This window comes from Camellia sinensis, chromosome 14, assembly GCF_055761805.1.
Source record: "Camellia sinensis isolate YWXY chromosome 14, ASM5576180v1, whole genome shotgun sequence".
In the NCBI taxonomy this organism is placed as follows: Eukaryota; Viridiplantae; Streptophyta; class Magnoliopsida; order Ericales; family Theaceae; genus Camellia; species Camellia sinensis.
The window spans coordinates 54,957,495-54,976,957 of NC_138974.1; the positions used below are offsets into that span (position 1 = coordinate 54,957,495).

At 34.6% G+C, this 19,463-nt stretch overlaps 2 protein-coding genes and 1 long non-coding RNA gene across 5 annotated transcripts; 1 reads left to right on the forward strand and 2 right to left on the reverse strand.

The window, feature by feature from the left end:
* Positions 1-3,497: 3,497 nt before the first annotated feature.
* Positions 3,498-5,785, reverse strand: LOC145806655 (uncharacterized). Its single transcript, XR_014349975.1, has 2 exons — positions 5,452-5,785; positions 3,498-3,813 (listed from the first exon to the last, which is right to left on the reverse strand). It is a non-coding gene; the product is annotated as an uncharacterized LOC145806655 (long non-coding RNA).
* A 145-nt stretch (positions 5,786-5,930) lies between these two features.
* On the forward strand, positions 5,931-11,557 carry LOC114303574 (uncharacterized). Its single transcript, XM_028248711.2, has 6 exons — positions 5,931-6,399; positions 6,500-6,534; positions 7,884-8,075; positions 9,604-9,654; positions 11,143-11,207; positions 11,288-11,557. The coding sequence occupies exons 1-6, from the start codon at positions 6,323-6,325 to the stop codon at positions 11,399-11,401; spliced, it is 534 nt and encodes a 177-aa protein (XP_028104512.1). The 5' UTR covers positions 5,931-6,322; the 3' UTR covers positions 11,402-11,557.
* An 823-nt stretch (positions 11,558-12,380) lies between these two features.
* On the reverse strand, positions 12,381-18,215 carry LOC114303573 (uncharacterized). 3 transcript variants are annotated; one of them, XM_082904081.1, is made up of 6 exons: positions 17,899-18,215; positions 16,605-16,984; positions 16,456-16,486; positions 13,500-13,541; positions 13,251-13,411; positions 12,381-12,696 (listed from the first exon to the last, which is right to left on the reverse strand). In XM_082904081.1, the coding sequence occupies exons 2-5, from the start codon at positions 16,779-16,781 to the stop codon at positions 13,257-13,259; spliced, it is 405 nt and encodes a 134-aa protein (XP_082760207.1). In that variant the 5' UTR covers positions 16,782-16,984; positions 17,899-18,215; the 3' UTR covers positions 12,381-12,696; positions 13,251-13,256. The 3 variants fall into 3 exon arrangements, with proteins under 3 accessions (XP_082760207.1, XP_082760206.1, XP_082760205.1); XM_082904080.1 differs by having other exon boundaries at positions 13,246-13,411; XM_082904079.1 differs by lacking the exon at positions 12,381-12,696 and having other exon boundaries at positions 13,033-13,411; positions 17,899-18,214.
* Between the last annotated feature and the right edge of the window lie 1,248 nt (positions 18,216-19,463).

Genomic DNA, 19,463 nt, shown 5'->3' on the forward strand with positions numbered 1-19,463 from the left:
CAAAATTAATTTCTGAAAAAATTCCACAAAAATATATTCTGAATTGTTAATGACACCAGTATCGTACTACTAGTTGTTGTCAAAGAAAAGAGACAATATATTACTACTATCTGTCAAATAGCATATAATCACTATTCGTTTTTCCAACCAGAATATTATTTTGTAAATCCACAGAAAATAATTTTCTTCCGAAATTATTTACGAAGAATGAAAAAGGAAAACAAACGAAAAATTCTGTAAACAGAATAATTCGAATCTGTCTTAAGATTGTTGGAACAATCTTCTGTGTAAATAAAATAAATAGAAATAAATCCAAACAAATAAATAAATAACGTACCGAATTTATTTATTAAACCGAATAAATAATTTAAGACCAAGTCGAGTGTGTGACACTCTGTCCTTAAGATAGATTCGCCCCGCTACGGTGCTTACGGTTGAATGGCGTCTATCTCCCAGGATACAATGATCTTCACAAATTTATAGAAGCACTTCAAATAAATTTGTTCGGCGAACCAAACCTTGTGAAGATCATTGTATCCTGGGAGATAGAGAGTATTAGAACACAAGGTTTGGTTCGCCGAACAAATTTATTTGAAGTGCTTCTATAAATTTGTGAAGATCATTGTATCCTGGGAGATAGACGCCATTCAACCGTAAGCACCGTAGCGGGGCGAATCTATCTTAAGGACAGAGTGTCACACACTCGACTTGGTCTTAAATTATTTATTCGGTTTAATAAATAAATTCGGTACGTTATTTATTTATTTGTTTGGATTTATTTCTATTTATTTTATTTACACAGAAGATTGTTCCAACAATCTTAAGACAGATTCGAATTATTCTGTTTACAAAATTTTTCGTTTGTTTTCCTTTTTCATTCTTCGTAAATAATTTCGGAAGAAAATTATTTTCTGTGGATTTACAAAATAATATTCTGGTTGGAAAAATGAATAGTGATTATATGCTATTTGACAGATAGTAGTGGTGAAAACGGAACGTCAAAACCATTTATGAGTGAATGGGAAGATGACGTCGTTTTCGGGTTTAACATTAATTTCTTTGATAAAATTCATTTGAATTTTTCAATAAAAATTATTGTGGGAATTTAATTTAATTTTAAATTCAAATTTTGGGTTCATGAGTGGTTTCCTAAGGTTTGTAATTTTGGGAGTTTAATTTAATTCTTAATTCAAATTTTTATTTCCTAATTGGTTTCCTAAAAATTTGATTAAACTATTTAAATAGTTTAATAAAGTTATTTCTTTCAAGTGATAGATTTTTTATGAATTAACTTTTCTAACTATTCTAATAGTTTATTTATTAATGTTTCAAACAGTTTTTGTAACTGTTGCACCTCATAACCTTTCAAATTGTTTGAAAGCAACGGTCAAGTTTACATTCAAATCTGTTAATTTGAATAAGACACCTATTGACTATTCAAACGGACACTTTTGTTGCCTATAAATAGAATTGAAATTCCAGCAATCTGTAGAGGTTGTTTTTTCTTTGTAGAGACATCGAAAAAACCAGTCAGAAAAATAGTCTGAAATTTTGTTCCTTTGTGCTGTCCAAAATTTTTTATTTTTGCATTATTCTTCATTTTAGTTTTAGAATAAATTAAAGAGAGTATTAGAACACAAGGTTTGGTTCGCCGAACAAATTTATTTGAAGTGCTTCTATAAATTTGTGAAGATCATTGTATCCTGGGAGATAGACGCCATTCAACCGTAAGCACCGTAGCGGGGTGAATCTGTCTTAAGGACAGAGTGTCACACACTCGACTTGGTCTTAAATTATTTATTCAGTTTAATAAATAAATTCGGTACGTTATTTATTTATTTGTTTGGATTTATTTCTATTTATTTTATTTACACAGAAGATTGTTCCAACAAATACTTCCTAGTGATTTTATGTTTAAGGAAGGGAGGGAGGGTGGGTGGGTGTGCAGATTGCTTTCAATTTGAAGGTTCAAAATGCTTATCTGTGAATAAAATTCTCTATTTAATTTTTAATTTTTTTTTCCTAAAAAGGCTATTGCTTATGAAGAATGGATACCAAGCATTCACTCAAATTACTATGGATTATTGTATTTGTCATTTTGTTTTTTGAATCATTTCCTTCAATCTTCTTTGTTTTTCCTTATTAATTTCCTCTAATCATAATTTTTTTGTTTGTTTGTTTCTGTGAAAGTGTGGATGAATGAATTCAGGACTGCATCCGATTCCCGGCAACATCTATTGGTAACCTCAATGAAACAAGAGGTTCGAGTTATGCAATGTCCACATGGTCATCTCAAGGTTTGTTTCTCATCTCTTTTTCCATTGTTCTTTCATTTCGACTTCTACTGATATATATATATATATATATATATAAATTGTTTTTCCAAAAACTAGCATACTCACAGTGCAACACAAAATTGTGGTCATAATAGAGCTATAATTCAGCAGAACTCTAACCCATATATATATATATATATATAAAACAGAAATGATTATCATTGATCATTGAAAATTTTCATTTTTTGACTTGTCTTCACTTCGATCATTGAATACATGTGCCCAACCAAGGTAATTTGATAGTGGAACATACTCTATGCGGCCATGAAAATCCTGTTTCTTTTCTCTCTATAGTCCTGACAGCTCCGTGATAGCGACAAAATGGACCCGCATATGGATTGCTGTATCTCATATCAACTACGATTCATCGTCATCAATTCATTTCATGATCAAGCGTCGTCGTTGCTAATCGCCGAGCATGTTTCATTCAAGTTACTAATTCTAACTAGTTGAAATGATCTTCTGATGATATTCATGTGAAATGAAGCAGTTTTGAAAAATATCATTTTTATAGTTTTTATTTTTCTCATTTTTCTACTTCTATTGTATTCATGGAATTGCAAATTTGAGGATGGTTATATTATATAGATCTAATCAGTCTTTTAAGAGATCGGTAAAGTCATTTTGTATAGATCAAATGAGTCCTAAGAGATTGTTTGATAAAAAAAAATTTAGTCTGCTATATATTTTTATGCAATTTGATTGTGACTGAATGAGATTTGTAGAACAGGGTTTGTTATGTATCATTGTTTTATTTCATATCATTCGTGAGGAATAAACAACAAAAAGAGCAAAAAAAATGAAGAGGTGATATATAACAAACCCTATTATAAATTATGTAAAACATGTTTTAGGTCCATGTTTTAAAATTAAATAAACAAGAAAAGAGGAATGAACAAAAAAAGAAAAAGAAAAGAGAAGAACAGAAAAGGCAAAACCATAAAAAAGAAAAAGAAAAAAAGGAGAAAAAAAGGGGAGTCATTTGCAATGCTCGTAACAAGCTTCAAGGTACGTCGAAAAAAAAAAAATAGAAAAGTTGATTGTTTCAAAGGACAACATAGGATTTCATTCAATCAAGAACATTTCATTCAACTAAGATGCTCAAACCATTTGATTCAATCAAAATTGCTAAATCATTTCATTCAACTAAGATACACAAGCTGTTTCATTCAATCAACCAGCATATCAGTTTATTCAATCAATATTGTCATTGCAAATATTAATCTATAACATTCAGATTAATTTAACTACATTCATTTTGATCCAATTTCATTGCGGGCAATGAAGTCACTACTCATGCCAACCAAAGGAGCCACTTCAATAGTCCAACCAAATTTGTTACTTCAATTTTATTTTCTCACTTTAAAGTTTCCTCATCCTTGTGTTTTCTTTCATCTTTGTCAAAATCTTTGGCCTTTGCTTTATCTTTCTATCTTCATCTTTACCTCTCTCATTTTTCCCCTTCTACATCCAAAATCTGTAGAAGACAAAATAAGAGCATCAATAAAAGTTCTGAATTTTTAATATTGCCAATAGCGGCTACAATACAGAAGTAGAACACACACTAGCAGCTAGACAACACATCAATTAGGCAAAAACTTGTCTCAAGTTGAGATCAAGGCTAGACCCGTCCAGTTCGACCCATGGAGCCCATTTTTTTTGGCCCGTTTTGATAATCCAAACTGTTTAATGTGTAGAAATCTTCAAGTACTACATGCCTAAAAAAAATCACATTGATCGGATATCAATAGCTATGTGATCAAATCAGTTTTCTATAAAAAAAAATGGACGGTGAAACAATTAACGGTTGATAAAAAACTGTTTTGTTCACATAGCTATCGATATCCGATCAACGTGATTTTTTACAAGCATATAGTACTCGATGAATTCTACACATTGACAGTTCTAATTATCAAAACGGGACCCGTGATGGGCCCCCACGAGCCCAACAGCACGATCTAATCCGATCTTGGACTAGACCAAAGCCACTACCTAATAAAAATGATCTACCAACTCTCTATCTTCTTTTTTGCTTTTTCTATTACAAATCAAAACAGATTTTTGCTTCAAATTGACCAAACCATAACATACTTTTGCTTCAAAACTTCGATTTTATGTAAACCAATAATACCCAATAAATCAAATCACTTAAATCAACAAATCTAACCCAAGAAATCAACAACAAATCTAAAATCAGATTTTTACCTTGTTTCAATGTTGTCCTCAATTCTGTCCATTTATCAATGATAAAATAGAGAATTTTATTCACAAATAAGCATTATTTCAGATTTTTTAATATTGCCAATAGCAGCTGCAATACAGAAGTAGAACACACGCTAGCAGCTGGGCAAACACATCAGTTGGGCAAACACCACTAGTAATAATAAAAAATGATCTACCAACTCTCTACATTCTTTTTTGCCTTTACTATTACAAAGCAAAACCGGTTTTTGCTTCAAATTGACCAAACCATAACATATTTTTGCTTCAAAACTTCAATTTTATACAAAACAATAATATCCAATAAATCAAATCACTTAAATCAACAACAAATCTAACCCAAGAAATTAACAAATCTAAAATCAGATTTTTGCTTTGTTTCAATGTTGTCCTCAATTCTGTCCATTTATCAATGATAAAATAAAGAATTTTATTCATAGATAAGCATTTTGGACCTTCAAATTGAAAGCAATCTGCGCACCCACCCACCCTCCCTTCCTTAAACATAAAATCACTAGGAAGTATTGGTCAATTTATCTTCTGTAGTGTGTTCCCTCAACCAAACTAAATTCAAACACCTTCATGTTTCTTTCCTTGGAAATCAATCCAGATAATATGGAACAATAAAATGTAAAAACCAATAACATAGAAGAGAAGAAAATTACTCCTCTGAACTCTCCCATTTCATGAAATTACCACTTAAATCTTACCAAGAACTTGATTTATGGCAGCAACAAGAAATCAAGCTCATAAAACCCAAGAAATTAAACCCTATAAAATCAACCCCATTTATGGCAGCAACACGAAATCGGACTCAAGAAATCCTATATATATATATATTATAATGAAGATTGAAGATTAGGTGAGAATGAAGATTGAAGGGACCACATCTTACCTCGCCTCGCCTCACTGTTGAATCGACGCCATCTCGCCCGCCGTCGTCGTCCTCCGACTCTATTCTTTCCGTTTTGTCTCTCTTCTCTCCTCTGTTCATGTTCTTCTTTGATGGTTAGGGTTTACATCGACAAGAGAGCAAGGAAAAAGAGGGAAAAAGGAAAATAAGGGAAAAAAATTGAGGTTGGTTTGGAAAGTGGGTTGACTTTTTGATTTTTTGGCTATTTTAACTTGGGTTAAAAAGTTTAGTTTGGGAAGAATTTTTTTGACTTTTTGATTTTTTTTGTGAGAGAAAAGTGTAATGATTATGAGTAAGATGTGATGTTTTATTTTTTGTGGTTAAAATAATCTATTTTGTCTTTTGTGACTAAAAAAAACCAAAAAAACCCAATCTAATTCTTTCCAAACGGAGTTTGAATTTAACACCAAAATGATATCGTTTTGAAACGACACAGGAAGCACAGAAGGAAACCGCGGCCGAGGATCCAAACTCATTGGTAGCAACCTCTTCTGGGTGGAAATAGCAACAGAAAAATAGGCAAGTGCAAGACACGCGCCACGAAGACGCGTGGTGATGATGCTTCTCCTGCAGACAAAATTATCGTCAAATAAATACAGATGAATGAAAAAGAGTAAGGAGTCTCTCTCTATCAAATTAGGTAAAACTTCTAGGGTTTGTGTATTATTGACGAAGAGACCAAGGAAAAAATTAATGTTTGGATGACAATTGTATAATCGAGGGTTCTGAATTGCTCTCCATGCTCTGCACCTGAGCACTTCACGTCAGCACCATATATATATACATATATAATCGTATTCCAAGTGGTGGTGGAGGTGGTAGAGGTGGTGGAGAGGGAGAGAGAATAATCAAAATGCTGGAAAACCCTACCGACTCGTCCTCCACACCCAACATTACCACCGTCAAGCGCTATGCTCCTCCCAATCAGAGGTCTCCCTGTCTCTCTCATTCTTTCTTTCTTGATTGATTGATTGGTGGGTGTGGATTAATTGATATTGATTGGTTGCTTGTGAATTGGGAACTTGTGCAGGAATCGTTCTCTCAGCAGGCGCAAATCAGGAGGAGGTAAGTAATCATAACCTTAATCTTTATTGTTATGGTAACTATATGCATATTTATACCCATCTACACATGTATATGGATTGTACTCACTCACTGGGTTTAATAATGATTATTTTGATGATTGTGTAATATGGTGTTCCCTTTATCCAAGTTTATTTCTTTGAACACAACAATCTGAGCCTGAGCTCTGTTGTTTCCTTTTTCTTTTTTTCTCCTTGTATACAAAATGATTTCAACAAGTCGTCGTCGCAATAGATGGGATCAAATGTGGCTCATTTGTGTCCCATGTATGCATAGCAGTTTATGAAATATAAGAGCTAAAATGGAGTTTTAAATTCATTGGATTTTATATTTTGCTGAATATAATTACCGGTGAAGATTTGAAGGCATGCGATTCAGCTGACATTGTGCATCAAAATCTGGTACTATATATGCTTTTATGCCAAGTTAGGGAATAGTCATGTTTAATGGTAAAATTCCTCCTGGTAGATTGCGAGTGTTGAAGTTTTCTTTCCTCAAGTGTTGTATGTATTGCATTGGTTTACCACATATGTACTGATAATGATCTGAAGCTCACTTTTCCCGTGCTACATTTATTGCCTATTTAGTGCTCCATTTTACATGCCCTTTTATACATGAATATGCCAGACTCCCACCTCACTTCTTAGAACCATATTATTTCTCTAGGAATGTTATTGTATGAACTTAACTTTACGCGTATACCAGTTACTTGGGGTAGGAATGGTATATTGTATAAAGGTCATAGCCAGTGCATCAGGCTTTCGCTTACAGTAGGGTGTGGAAGAGAAGGTAGGCAACTTTAACCCCGCTTTTTTCATGGAGTGGTTGATTCTTGCGACTTGAATCCACGCTACAATGCTCATTAACTCTAATTGTAAATCACCAAAATCTGATTGATGTTCTGTGTTGCATGATCATTAACTCTATTCATTAATTTTTAGTGCAGAGAAAAAAGAAAAGAAAAAAAAAAGGTAAAACATTTTCAGTTACTTTAGGCAAGGTGGCGTCTAATTTAATGATGCTAGGCTGCCTGCTAATTATAAAATGAAAAGGGAAAGATTTATATGACTGATATCATGATTTTATCATTAGAGGATGCACTTTATATATTATCACACTACCGAACAAACAAATTAAAAATAGTCCATGGATCAAACAGTTAAAACTGTCGTCCTTCCAAACTTGTTCTTGTATGTAGATACAAGTTGTGTGCTAATTACTACCAAATGACCAAGGAAACAGAACATTTAGTGTTGCATTATGTGGAAAATTACATGCAAAACAATTGTACCATGTTGCATATGCTGAAGATTGTCCATTTCATTGTGCAGATCGATTTGAACGAACAAACAACAATTACATGAATGATGGAGAGAAGAATCAAGTTGCCACCTCAAGAAACATTCATGTTGCTGATCATGGGGATTTAGTTGGCAGCAATGTTGCTAATGACAATCCTCATTCAGGGTTAATATCCTTGCATGGGTGTTCTAGGAGCAAAGCTTTTCAGCTATTGAATGACCGTATGTTTGCATTACTTTTTCTTTGATGAATACTTTATTTTATTAGTAATTAGTACCTTTGTTATTTCCAATCGATGTGATAAATCATGGACGTGCATATACAAATAAGTGGTATAGTGACATTAGAATAAAAATGAACTTAGGCACAGATCATAGCTTTTGGAAGGACATCCGTTTTTTCATGGGGAATTTAGTCAAAACACCTCCATTGGACTCTTGTTTGGTGAAAAGAACAACTCAATTTATTTTTCTTCATAAACCCCCTAAGGAGAAAATACATAATTGATTAAGGACAAAGTAAAATAGCTTTTTTTTTTTTTTTTTTCCTTTCTTGGACAATATTGCTAGAGTAACATGTTACTGTCAAACAGAATAATATGTTACTGTCAAATAGATTAATTGTAAAAAAGAGTAACATGTTACTATTACTGTTTACATCAATTTCAACAGTAATAATTTTTTTTTTATGAAGAATTTTATAGTCAACATAGATCTTATTTGATAGATCTTTATGAGAGAATTCTAAAAATATTAATTTTATTAAAAACCGACATCTACATCAAAAGTTGTATTATTTTGAAGTTTAATACTTTGATAATAGTGATATTTGTTGGATTTTTCAAGAAAAACCTTATGTTCTTATCCTCAGTGCATTAAATTTTTATTATGAGGTTGTTTTGACCAAATCCCCCTTTTTTCATTCATCCTTTCTCTTTTATTCTTCCTCTCTTAACTAGAATTTTTGGTTCTTTTAAAGAGCAGCATAATGTGTTCACATACCTCCTTGGAACACTATGCTGAAATAGGACAGCCACCCCACATGGTCACATGTAAAATCATGACGTTATGGGATTAGAGTTGTTAATTGAAGATGGTTAGTGGTGATTACTTAAAAATTTCACCTCTTCAGAATCCTCTTATAGAACTTTTGTGCCTACCTCCAACTTTTGTTTACTATGGTTATCCAGTCTTCTTGTTTACTGCAGATGAGTTAGATTTTGTTATCTCTTTTGTGCTTGACTATATTTATTTGGTATGAGACTTTGCTCATTGCACCTATTTAAATCTTTTGCTAACAACCTAGTTCTGTTTAATATCCGTTGATTGAAATTTTTTTGTCTTGATTCTGTAGATCAAAATGAGAAATATATATTAATTCATAGGAGTGTACATAATAATAATATTGGGTATCAAGCATTTTTCTCCCCAAAAGGGCCCTATATTGGAATGCAAAAGCATGATTCATGTGCAAACCCCAGTTTGTGGTGATTAATCTTAGTTGAGTTGCAAGTCAGTATCATAGTTTGTAAATATTATGTATTCTTAATTCTTCTTTCAGTAAACTTATATTGGCGGGTATTCACAATAACCACTATTGAAACTGCCATAATTATAATTTGGATTGAAATGGAAGTATTAAACTAATCCTTTTGGTGATTCACTAGGGCTTCAAAATAATATAGCAAATCAGTTTTGAATTAATTCAATTCTGTGAATAATCATTTCTATCTTGAATATTCTAATGCAGGTTGGGTAGCTGCTATAAGTGCATATAATGATCCGTCAATTGATTTAGCTGGTGAGTAAAGGACTTCTCATATATGCAAATGTTTGTTTGCTGTGACTGGTTTCATCACATGTGCATGAGATTCTCCATTTAGGAACAAGTTTCATCTTTCAAGTGTTTTGTCTAGAAGTTTTTCTTCTGATGTTGCATGAAAACCATAGTACTAGCATATTGTTCCTTACTTAAAACACTTAATATGCATTTCAAGTAAACCAGGTGGTACTTCGACAGTGAAGTGTGATTAGTTAAGGTAAGATGCATCCAATGATATTGGTGAATGTAGCCAAGACCAGCTGATGGGTTCTACTTGTGGAATATTGTTGAATCAGGGTTGCCTTGCATGCCTTCTTTCTTTTTGACTAGACAAGACGATAATCATGAATGAAATTTGGTTTGATGATTATAACAATATATGGTGAGGATATAATTAGACCCAAAAATTATGTCCATGTAAAAGTATTTGCATTCTTGTATAGCTATCAGTGGGAGGGATGGATCTCTACAAATGTACTTTCATATGCTTGATAATACCAGCAGAGGAATCTGGTCAGTAAGCCCCTGTAGGTACCAGGACGGAATAATACGCTTATTAGGTACCAGGATGGAAACTTTTTGCTGCTAAAGTAATGGTATTGGTGCTAAAGATCAGATGAGGATTCATGCAACCAAGTCTGACCCAAATATTTGGATGAGACGTTAGTGATTCATTGATAACAAGTAATCTTCTTTTTGTGGTGTCAGCTAAACTAACTAGTTGTTCTGGAGATTAAAACATTGATCGATTTGATTGTGTTACAAGTTTCTATAGGAGAAGTATACAATATGGATACTGCTACTATTTTAGTTTGAGACTCGTTATATTTTGGACTCTGAGCTTCAATACCTTCACTTTATGCTGCATAGTGTTGATAGATTATGTACAATTTCAGGTATTCCGTAGAATTTCAAATTGTAGGATCACCATAAATAGAAATGTTAGGGGGAGGAGAAGATCTAAACTGACATGAAGGTGGTTTTAAAAAAATATGTAAATTTATTTAATTTATCTGGCCATATGGCCCTTGACAGAGCCCAATGACGAAAAGAGTTCACATAACCGACCTCATTTGATTGGGATACACAGCTTACTTTGGTTTGGAATTGTGTTCTGTGTTCCTTTCAACAACTGAAAAGCCATTTTCTTCATTACACAAGACACTAAGAAGTTGTTAGTATACTTGGGTTTAAAACTCCAATTAGACATGAAAATTTTGGCTATGGAACTATTCCACATAGAAAATCATGTGTTTCTATTATCATTGTCCAATAACATTTTCAGATGAAATAAAAGTAATGTTCTTGACCAAGAAAGTCTCACTCTACTGGTTCCTGATAAGGTGTAAAGCTCCTGCTGTGACCCCACCTCTAAGTTTGTTGAAATGCAGTGTCCAAGCATAAAATCCATGTACATGACCTCTCTATAATCATGATTGATATTTTTATTTTTCTTCTGTTTTTCAGACAGACCTGTTATGTACTCTGGGAGTGGTGCATCACCATGGGGGCAATTCAGACTTCCTCATCAGGTGACAATAGAAAATTCTCTCCCTCTCTTTCTCTCTCTCATACATACATACTAAGTATGCTTTTGGACCAATGTCTTCAGTTGATGTCTCCTACTCCTACCAGCAGTGGTGGACCTCCTTCTGGTTTGCAAATGGATTTCTTGAGTGAACTTCGGTGTGCAATGCAAGATGCAAATGCCAGCTCTGACGCCTAAGATTAAAATCGCGGAACTTAAAGCTTTTGTTTGGCTTTGGACTTCCAGAATCCTTTAGACTGTGTAATCAGAACCACTGTGTTGTATGTGTTCGTTAACTCCAGATGTGTGATACTTCAGGCAATTTCTAATTGGACAGAAGTACGCGTTTGTGCACATTGCTATCTGCCCCTGCATTTCAACTGCTCTAAGTGGGTTAGATATACCCACCCCCCCCTTCCCAAAAAAAAAAACAAAAAAAACTAAAAACAAAAAAAAAAAAATTACAATGATGCTCGGTACAAGATGCTGTGTCCTTGAATTTGATTGTTGAGTAGAGGAGGGTTTAGACTACCACGTAGTATGGCATTTGTGGTATCAGTTTCATGAGTAAACTCCGGGCTTATCCATATGTGAAACCTTAACATGCATTTTCATTTGCAGTAATAAACCACTCTTTAGGCCTCGTTTGGGAACTTTTCTTTTTAGTTAAAAAGTCAAAAAGTTATTAAATTAGTCAAAAAATTAACAACTCATACCAAAAAGTCAAGATTTTTTTTTTCTCTCTACTTTTTACACATCTTTTCATAAAAAATCAAAAAGTCATTTCAAACATATTAGTTTTTTTTAATTTATATTTTAGTTAAATAATTAAAAAATTATTAAATTAGCATGTTTTCAAACGAGGTCTTAGTCTATACTTTTAGGAAGATAAATCGTAGTGCCATTTATGTGCTATTTTAATGAGCATTGTACTCAAAAGGGTAGATAGGAGAAGCAAACATGAAATTCTTAAATGTACATGGTAAACATTTCCCCAATTTTATGTGTTATGAAGTAGCTATCCTTTACACAGTACAAAATGTATGCAATCTTACCTTCATTTTTAGAGGGTGATATCACTTGCATAAGGTCTACCTATAACTTTCAAAACATTTTGTTGATTTTTTATTTTTGTGAGAATCAACATTTGGTGTATTAGAATGGGGGTTGTGCATACATGTTATTCTCAGAGCTAAAAAATGAAAATAATAATAATAATAATAATAATAATAATAATACTAAAAGAAGAAGAAGAATGAGTAGATAAACAGTGTGTTTATTATCCATTCTTCTGTTCCTAGTAACTTCTCTCATTCGTTAAATAGATCCAAGCCAGACTTCTTGATTCTCGACATAGAAACTTTGGACGCCGAGGATAGCACAATGATTTCCCCTAAACAAGCAGCTCATCTGCACCCTAGCTTCCTCTTGGCAGCTTGTTTATATCGGGCTTTGAAATGAGAGTACTGGATGTCAGCATGGATCTCGTAGCCCTAGGAAGTTAAAAGACAACATTCTCATTACAACTACAAAGAAGGGGAACACTTTGCTGTGTGAAATCACTATTCTTCTATTCAGATTTCAGACAAATAACTATTCATGGGGTTCTCAACTATAAACTTCTAAACAGTTGAAGCACTAAAATTTGATGTTAATATTTTGGAATAACATCTGGCAACCTAGTCATCTAGCTAGGTGGAAATCCATATTTGCAGTATGTTTCTAGTAACCCCAACCTAGTGTATTCCAACAACTGATGTACAATTGAATGATATTATGAAGCTAGTCACAAATCTATGAATTGTAGAAAAACATAGACTAGGGCAATCGATAGAAAAGCAAATATAATGTTATCTCAGATGTTTCAGTATATATACAAGTAGATCAGTGGATAGATGATTTTCTTTCACTGTATAAACAAATGCCATTGAATTGAATTAGATATATCAATAATTGCATACCTTTGTGGACTTAATACTATATATATTATCAACAATGAAACCAAAAATTGATGTATACACTATTTTGGTTGAAATGGAAACCTCACAACTAATTATTCTTTCCAAACGGGAATTATTCCCTGAGCAGCCAAACGCTTCTCAACCCAGAAGACAACATGTTTTGCTGTTATTTTCTTCTCATCAATGAGAAATGGCTCAACAGTGCTCGCTTCATACCCGTAGGAGGACAGAGAAAATCCTTTAGGACCTGCACAGCCAGTGGAGAACAGTGAATTTACATGTGCAATAAGGCAGCAATAGGGGCATAACTTCAAGTTTCTCAACAGAAGACTTACCTATGAGAACTCCATCAGGGAAGAAGGCCCAAAATGAATAAGGATAGTGTAGCACTTGGGCCCCTTTAAAACTTTTGGGAAATGTATTTGAATCATGTATTATGTTTTGGGAATCTCTGGTGCTGTTGTACCTTAGTTTTCGATGAGTGAAAATTTATTTAAACATGTTGGGATTGCTCGTTCACGCTTGTTCGCGTTGAAAAATTGTTTGGAAACTTGAAAATCATGTTCTAGGGTCGACACCGGTCTTGGTGGTGTCGACACCGGTCTTGGTGGTGTCGACACCGGTCTTGGTGGTGTCGACACCTTCTCTTTTGTTTGCCATAAGGGTCGACACCAAAGCTTGAAAGGGTCGACCCTTGTCCTGAATTTGTTCACTGCATTTTGGTGTCGACACCAGCCTTGGTTGTGTCGACACCTTCTCTTCTTGGTTGGCCGCAAGGGTCGACACCAATCTGTGGAAGGGTCGACCCTTGTTCTGAAATTGCCCACTGCATTATGGTGTCGACACCAGCCTAGGGAAGGGTCGACACCTGCAGTGCAGTCTCACTTAGTGTTCCAGATTTCTTCTTAGGTGTCGACACCTGTGTTGTGAAGGGTCGACACCTGCGACTTTTTTTCCAGATTTTCTCACGGTTTGGACCTACCTTTTTGGGGATATTTTGACTAAATATTTTGAGTGGATTTTGGAGCATATATCTATTTTTGACCTAGTACTATATAAAGGTTCTCACTTGACATTTTCTCTCACTTTTTCTTCCCTTTCCTCTCTCCAAACCGTGAAACACCTTCTCTGTCTCTCAAAAGGTACTTTTTACTCAAAGATCCTTAGATCTACTTGTTTGAAGACCTCTACTCACCTTGTTCCTTTGAGATAAAGTGTAGAGCTTGTCGAGGGCTTCATTATGATCGGAGCAAAGCTTGGTTTCTCTTCCGTCGACTTTTGAGTTTTTCTTCCTTCTCCATTTGAGCTTCTACGTTTGAGGTAGGGATTTCCTTATTCTTTTTCAATACTTCGTCTATTGATAGACATGTGGTAGTTTTGTATTGCATGAAAATCATATCCATGTTGGATTTGTTTGAAATCATGAGAAAGGACCTAGGGTTGGTTGTTTGAAAATGGTTATTTTATCATTGATGGTTGTCTTGGGCTAATTGGAGTGTAAATTAGCATGTTATAGTTGAAAGAAGAAAAAGCCCTAAATTATATTTTGATTTGGTAAATTAAAATGGAGGGTAGTTAACCTATGTTGTAAATCTCTATTGTTAATGTGAATTGGGTGAAGGTGTTAATGCCTAAGGAGTTAACTTTGGTTTTTGTAATGGTTTTGAAATAAATGTAGTGGATTAATGTGAGTTATGGCTCTATTATCAATGGAATTGGTTTTGTAAAACAAAAGGAATGGAATTGGTTTTGTGAAAACAAAAGGGATTGAATTGATTTTGTGAAAACAAAAGGGATGGAGTTGGTTTTGTGAAAACAAAAGGAAACGGAATTTGTTTTATGAAATGAGAAAAGTATCTTTGATAAGTATGAAAATTGGATTGTTGTTTCTTGAGTGTTAAACACACACACGTAGGGGTTGTATCTTTAACTATCGTGTTAGTGTTGTTGGTAGGTTTATGGTCTCATAGCAATTGAGTCTTTAATAGATGTACTAAATATTTACATCTAGAGGTTTTGTCCTTGGTCATCGGTGGAGGATGACACGGTTGTGTTGAATTGTCGTGTATGTATTATACCATTGTTGATTGAACATCGTATGTGATGAAGTGTTTAGATACATTATATATGTATACTTGCTCGGGAGGAGGTAGTTATGTGTTCATATACTTTAACACATTGCTTGTATCTTGATGGTTTATGTATATGTGTTATACATGTTAGTTATGCCCTGTTGTATTTTGGTTGGTGGTGTTATACCTTGCGCTAAAAATCAGAGGTACCGTGACCTTCCAGCTAGCGCCTGCAGAACTGACTGTGCTGAGAATCTAAGGCATCATACCCTTCCAATTAGCTCCTGGTAAACTGGTAATGTTGTTGTGAGAGGTGTATCTTTGGCTTACTACGCACATAGCTAGTAGAGCAAAGTGTTGTTGTTGATGTTTCAGTGTGTCTGGGAATATCATGGATTGTGTCGGTCACAGTTTTGGAGGGCTGAGTTGCCTCATTGGTTTATCTTATGCATGCTGGTGAGTTGTTATCTCCCTTTTTATAACGGTGCATGTATAGATTTGATTGTATCGGGAAGAAGCCAAAATGTCATTCTGTCTTTTGGAAAATGTGAAGGAGAGCGGATATTTTAAAGAAATATATGTTTTGAAAAGGCACATCTGTGTATGTTTGGAAAATGGAAGAGAGTAGTGGGCTTAGTGAATTTATTTCCTAAGGAATTGTTAATGTTATGAAAGATTGGGAACGGGGGTTAATGAAAAGAAAGAAAAAATCGAATCGCCTATGTCGTTGATTGAAATGGTTGTTTTCGAGAAAAGTTCATACTTATGTATATTTGGTACAAACTGTCACATTACTATCCTAGTATGAGATTGAGCATTTATGAACATAGCTATCTGTAAGTTGTTATTGTTGAGGGCCATGTTGAGACCCCTACTGGACTATATGTTCATCCCACGTTGTTGAATCTTTTTCAGGTGTTGAGCTGAATGTGCTGCAAGATTTGAATCTTCTTATTTGTTGGCCACCGGGCCTCTCTTGTGTTGGCAGAATGCCATATGTGTAAAAGGGTTGTACCATTTTTCTTGATTCGTTAATGATGTAAGCCCATGGACAATTTATTTATTATACTCATGTTGTATTTACTTACATATGAATGAGAGCAATGTTATTCACTTTTACGAGTTGAATATACTAGTTTATTTCCACATGTTATCTCTGAAATAGAATTAAGTTAATGAAATTGGTAATACTTCGAGTAATAAAAAGTGGGGCGTGATAGATAGCCCCTCTTCAGAAATGAACCTTCTAGCTGTTATAACGTAATCAAACACCACACAACAATTAGCATCTATTTGTTTTGGGTTTCTTGGTGTGTGTATATATGACAATTTTGGTAAAGATTGAAATATCGAAAACATAGGACTAACCTTGTTGTCTTCAAAAGATAGCTCAAGCTCAGAGATATCATCTTGAGATCCAAGAGTTTCTTTCAGCAAAGGGATCACCTCTTCCTCCATTAGCTCAGGTAGCGCCTTGGCTGGAGCTTTTGCAGGAGGTTTTGGTTTTTCAGGAGCTGCAACTTCAGCTGCCTTTGCCGTCTCCATCTCCTTTGTTTCAGCAGCAACTAATTTTAACAATTATAAATGTTGGCAATAAGACCAAATCTACCAATACTGTCACTTTCAACATTGTAAGTCATAATTAGACAGATTTGAAGAGATAAAACAAAGCCACTTGTAGGTGTAGACGATTCTTGTACAGCAGAGCAGACAATTCTTTGGCGTGAAGTAACCAATTTACCAACTGTCTGCAAATACGGTAAATATTACATATCAAGGGCTTTATAATTGAAGTTAGCATCACGGTTGCAGTATAATTTCAAATAAATGAAAAGAAGAAAATCAAAATGTTGGTGTCACAAGAATGCTAAAACTAAGCTCAGTTGATCCTTGTATTGTAGTTGATTCAAAAAGCTCGGTTGAGTCTACAATTTTGTTCTGGTTGTACCCAAAAAATGGAAGCACTTGGGAATGTGAACTTCAATTTCTTTCCATTGAAACTTTTTCACAAACACATGAAGAGCTAGTTCACAATCTTTTGGCATACTCTCTTTAATTATGCTATTTTGGTAAACCCCAAGGGTTTGGTTTAGTGGGAGGAAAAAACAACCAATGGGCTTACCAGCCAAGAGGTCGCAAGTTCAAATCTCATGAAGGTCAAACATCCAAATCTTGGGGCCATTGAAGGTTTGTCCGGTCGTTAACTTCAAGGCTCCGAGATTAGTTGAGATGCGCGTAAACTGGCCCAGACATCCGGTTATCAAAAAAAGAAAAATTATGCTATTTTGGTAGTAGTTCTAGAACTACTTGCCTACACATACATAACTTCTTCTTTTTTGTGGGTTTTCTAATAAGTACTGTAACATAAAAATTGGACATCTTCTACCCTTTTCAGGTACAAAAACTGGGTTCAATTTCAATCAATTAGAGCTCCAAAATAACCCAAGAAACCACCATTTTCCCAATGTAAATTTCAGGATCAATAAATGTTTATATCATTTTTTTTGTTTTTGGTCAAGTAGCAAACAAGTGTTCCCAAAGAAACCTAAACAATTCCAACAAGCACTACAACAGTAAAACTGATATATCTATACCTACACACACACACAAAACAAATGCATACGTATTATATAGACACCAATATAAGTGTTTTTGTAAATACCATTCGGAGTGTGGAGATGCTGATTTTACGGCTCAAGTATGAAGACGACAGAGAGCTCGAAATCGCTATCGATCCTCCTGTCGCCATTTTCAGAGAGAAACAGAACTTTGGGAATGCCTTTTCTCTTTTCTATAATCAGTGGGACATATACATATTTTGCTTTCAGTTATCAATCAAGAGAGAGAGGTTGAATTGAATTCAATTGAAAGTAGAGAACATCAAAAGCAGAGGAGGGAGCGAGGGAGAGAAAGAGAAAAGGCATTTTGAACCACATGCTGCTTCTTTCAAACAAATACATGTGTTGGCTACATATTTTGTACAAGCTAGTTACGATTCGACGCGTGACAAAGTAAGGATAGTACGGAAAGACTATTCAAATGTTCAATTCTGATCGTACACGTGGCAGTTAGTATTGGTTGTTACGAGATCTGAGTAGCAGTGGATCAACAAAGAGATACAAGGTGATGTGGCATCAACGGTTACTCACATTTAAATTCAAATTTAAGAGGGAAACCTAACTGCAAGTGATGGCGTAATGGAGCTAATCTTGAGGCAACATGATCAGCGATCATGGAGGAGTAGTTCGACGGTTGGAAATACAGTTCGATGGTCATCCTTGAGCAGTATAAATAGCAGAGAGGCCCCAGAAAAAATCCCTAGACTCAGATCCAAAAAACTAGTCTTATTTTACTTTACTTAGTTTTACATTTTCTGTTCTTTACATTCCTGTACTTTAAATTCTGCACTGCACTTCATTCAAAGAAGTAGTTTCAAGTAGATTGTCGCTATAAACCTCTACGAGGCTGAGTTTAAATCATTGTAAGTTTTTCATTCTAATGAAATGCTTCAGTTGTTCTTTATTTGATTGATATTTTACTTAATTCTCCTAAATCAAGACACCAGTAAAAGTCCTCTTCATTGAGGCTGAGAGAACTAAAATACAATCGTTTGATAATTGGTTGGCAATTAAATTTCTGTAAGGACTGATTGATCCTTGTTGGCACGCTCGCAATTATAATAATAACCTTCGAAAGCCAAAAAACCAACATATATTTTTGGCACGCCCAGTGGGACTAATTGAAATGGCTAGACGTAGGAGACAAGGAGAAAATGAACGCTTGGAAGAAGGCCTGGAAGGAGAGGTAGAGATACCTAATTCAGAGGATAACGTGATAACACATCCTGTGGAAATTCCCATTTTATTAGAACCTATGGTCGAATAGACCAGTACTTCAGAACAAGTACAACATGTTCGTAATGTTGGACGAGACCAAGGAATTGGACCATCCACTGTCCTATCTACTCAGCCAATAAATCCATGGGGTGGCTTAATAGATGCAATGGCACAGTAATTAATGAACACAATGGAAAGGTGGGCAACATCCTTTTTGGATCGAATAAATAACCACCAATTAACAAACGTAAGACACATGGAGGAAGTTTCGAATGTCCCTCAGCAAAGATTGACTAGAGATAAACAGCCTATGCAAGTTAATGGACATTCTAATGGTCAAACTAGTAATTAGAACTGTGAAAGACCATCACCTCAATCTTGGTACGAGCCT

Excerpts from the sequence above, each read along its gene's own strand:
- LOC114303574 (XM_028248711.2), top strand. The coding sequence starts at position 6,323 with ATGCTGGAAAACCCTACCGACTCGTCCTCCACACCCAACATTACCACC. Across the intron at positions 6,400-6,499 it reads TATGCTCCTCCCAATCAGAG|GAATCGTTCTCTCAGCAGGC; the intron begins GTCTCCCTGTCT and ends GAACTTGTGCAG. Across the intron at positions 6,535-7,883 it reads CAGGCGCAAATCAGGAGGAG|ATCGATTTGAACGAACAAAC; the intron begins GTAAGTAATCAT and ends TTCATTGTGCAG.
- LOC114303573 (XM_082904081.1), bottom strand. The coding sequence starts at position 16,781 with ATGGAGACGGCAAAGGCAGCTGAAGTTGCAGCTCCTGAAAAACCAAAA. Across the intron at positions 16,487-16,604 it reads TATCTTTTGAAGACAACAAG|CTAGAAGGTTCATTTCTGAA; the intron begins GTTAGTCCTATG and ends ACGTTATAACAG. Across the intron at positions 13,542-16,455 it reads ATTTCTGAAGAGGGGCTATC|CTTATTCATTTTGGGCCTTC; the intron begins TATCACGCCCCA and ends TGCTACACTATC.